Here is a 2957-nt window from a genome sequence, read left to right on the forward strand (position 1 = left end):
AAACATTCGCTTGTACCTTGTACTATATACCACATTAATATTATCTTCTATTCTTCTTAAACTTCAGAGGCTATGTTGAGCATGAGTTAGAAGAAAGAAAATAAGCCTGGGATCTTCAGAGCTTCAAGTCATCAGAGTTTTCAGAACTACGTCTTCAGAGTCTTCAACACTTGGTCTTCAGTACCTTTTATCTTCAGAAACATAAGTCTTCATCATCTGGATTGTTCTTTAGAACCTTTGTCTTCAGATCTTCAAAACTTAGTTTCTTTAGAAAGCGTATCAGAGTGACAACTTTAGAGCCTTCTGGAGTGGTTTGCTACTATTCAGTATAACTTGTGTAGTACAGAAACGTAACTTGGTTTTTTCTGATGGTTTGGTAGCGCCTTTCATCAGATCAGAACCTGTTTGTTAAATTCTCAAAAATAACAGACATTAGAGTACCAAAATTGTTCATATAAACATACTCATTGTTATAATCAAAATTTAGAGGTATTATTGCAGAACCAAATCTTGTTCTAACAATCTCCCACACATTTTGAAGATCTTTTTTTAAAGGATTTATTTTATGCTTAGGATTGAGATAAAGACATAAGATTGATTCAAGAAATAAGAGTCGACCATTGAAAGTTTCCATGTTGATGATTTGCCCTGGAGGATCCATGACACTTAGGTTTCATTTCAAACCCTAGCAAAGTATCTCTATCAAACATGTTTCGTGTAAACACGATATCTCTTTCTGACTATCTTATTTCAAATATACAAATGGTGAATGTGTAGCATTTATCTTACAAACTTTGTGCCCAAAAATTAGCTTGATCCAACAATTAGCTAACTCGAAATCACTATTTTTCTGAAACTAATTAAAGAAAAACGGATACCCTAAGCCTAACCTTTAGGTGGCTTTCCTTTCTCAATCTCCTTTTTCACATTATTATTTAATCAAATATTACAGAAATACACCTTTTAGTTTGTTAAAATGGAAAGAAAAAAATAGTAGCTTAGTTTTCTAAAGTAAAAAAAAGTATTGGATTTGTCTTTCTATATAAATAGTCCTATTAGAAAACATTTTATTTTGTCTCATGATAAGTTAAAGTAAAAAATATATATTAAATTAGTCTTTTCTATATAAGTAGTCCTATTAAAAACAATTTATTTTGTTTCATTATAAGTGTTATATTTATGTCATATGCAACTTTTTCTTAGTAAAATTAATTAATTATGTTGATTTTATTAATAAAATATATATCATATTCAATTAAAAAAACTTATTTATTTTTAACAAACAAATTATGTGATTTAATAGTAGTAAATTAATATATACAAACAAAAAAATTAATAATTTATTAATAATATATCTTTTTTTCTCTATAAATATCCCTTACAACTATAGTCTATACACCATAACACTCATCACTTCTACACTCACTCATACATATGGCTAGCTCAATACTTATCAAAATTATTTGCTTGGCTATAATATGTTTGGTTTTGGATATTCCCTTAGCCAATGCTGGCCAAACATGTGGTCAAATAAAAGTCTCCTTAATACCATGCCTTGGGTACCTTAAGCACCCAGGACCAACCATCCCTGTAGTATGTTGCAATGGTGTTAGGACTGTTAATGACCAAGCCAAAACTCTTCCTGAACGTAAAGATGCTTGTGAGTGCATCAAATCAACTTTAATCAGCATACCCGTACTCGATCCTAATGCTGTCCAGGGTCTTCATGATAAGTGTGGTGTCAAATTACCTTTTCCAATTGGTGTCAACATGGATTGTAGCAAGTACATACATCTCTATAAATCAACACTCTTTAATTTTATAAATGGGAGCAAAAAAATTTGAAACTTTTCTTATCTTTGTTTCTAAAAGGTACACTTTTCATTATCAAAGATTTATAAAAAAAAACCTAATCTTTACTTCACTTTACTCACTGCAGGTTAGGGGGCGGGGCACACTAAGCTTTTTGGAGCTGCACTTGATTAATAAGTAATAAACTTGGTTTGATAATAACCAAGATAGAATAAAGAGGATGGTTTAACTTCTCCAATTGTAACTCAAATCCCATTAGGGGTCATTGTATTATGAGTTTAAGTTATAATTGAAATAAAATCTTTGGAGTTTCGTCGCAAAATAGTTATTATCCACTTTAACATTTAGATTTCAATGTTATCTCTTGTGATTATTAGAGTTAATTAGTTATTACAATAACTAGAAATACTATCGAGTTTTATCACAATCAAGGGTTTGAATAACGATTGTTGTCGCATAAGTGCTTTTGTGATTACTATCGGTACATGTGTTACATTTCAAACTATAGTTGTCGCTATTTGTTTTAATCACAACATTTATAAAAAAATTGTATGTGATTTTGTTATTTCATATATTGATTCCAAAAATTTCGCGTTTGTAAGATGCAACAATAATGTTTCGCGACAATAACGGTGTTTCACATCATAACAGAGTTTTGTCGCGGTCAAAATAGAATTTTGTCGAAAATATTATATAAAAAAATAAAAGTGTTTTATTTTTAAAGTTTGAAAGATTAGTTAATGAGAGAATAAATCTACCAAGCATGTGTTTTCTATGTTTATTAAATTAATACATTAAATCACTACAATAAATAGAAAATTTTTTAACAAGATTTTACTTCGGTCAAATGATAAATTAAGGTAAAATCTTTTTCATGAAGAAAGTCCATCAGAGACAAATTTCGATTTCCAACACTATCAATTTCGTGTTTTGTTAATAATAAAAGTGACACATTCCTTTTTTTATTTTAAAATTAAAAATAAATTACATTTCCCCTTGGTTAATTGTACCATTCAAGGAGAAAAGTTACTCCATTTTAATTACATTTCCCCTCGCTTACTTATTGTACTTTAGTTAGATCGTGACTATTCTAATGGTAAAGCTATACGGCTAGTATTTGAATAATCTAGAAAAAGGTAGGACAT

The 2957-nt window shown here is 29.4% G+C and overlaps 1 protein-coding gene across 1 annotated transcript; it reads left to right on the forward strand.

Moving 5' to 3' along the window:
• The first annotated feature begins 1410 nt into the window (after nucleotides 1-1410).
• Nucleotides 1411-2124, forward strand: LOC131625786 (non-specific lipid-transfer protein 1-like). Its single transcript, XM_058896621.1, has 2 exons — nucleotides 1411-1784; nucleotides 1940-2124. The coding sequence occupies exons 1-2, from the start codon at nucleotides 1435-1437 to the stop codon at nucleotides 1959-1961; spliced, it is 372 nt and encodes a 123-aa protein (XP_058752604.1). The 5' UTR covers nucleotides 1411-1434; the 3' UTR covers nucleotides 1962-2124.
• The last annotated feature ends 833 nt before the right edge of the window (nucleotides 2125-2957 follow it).

This window comes from Vicia villosa, unplaced genomic scaffold, assembly GCF_029867415.1.
Source record: "Vicia villosa cultivar HV-30 ecotype Madison, WI unplaced genomic scaffold, Vvil1.0 ctg.000236F_1_1_3, whole genome shotgun sequence".
NCBI lineage: Eukaryota > Viridiplantae > Streptophyta > Magnoliopsida > Fabales > Fabaceae > Vicia > Vicia villosa.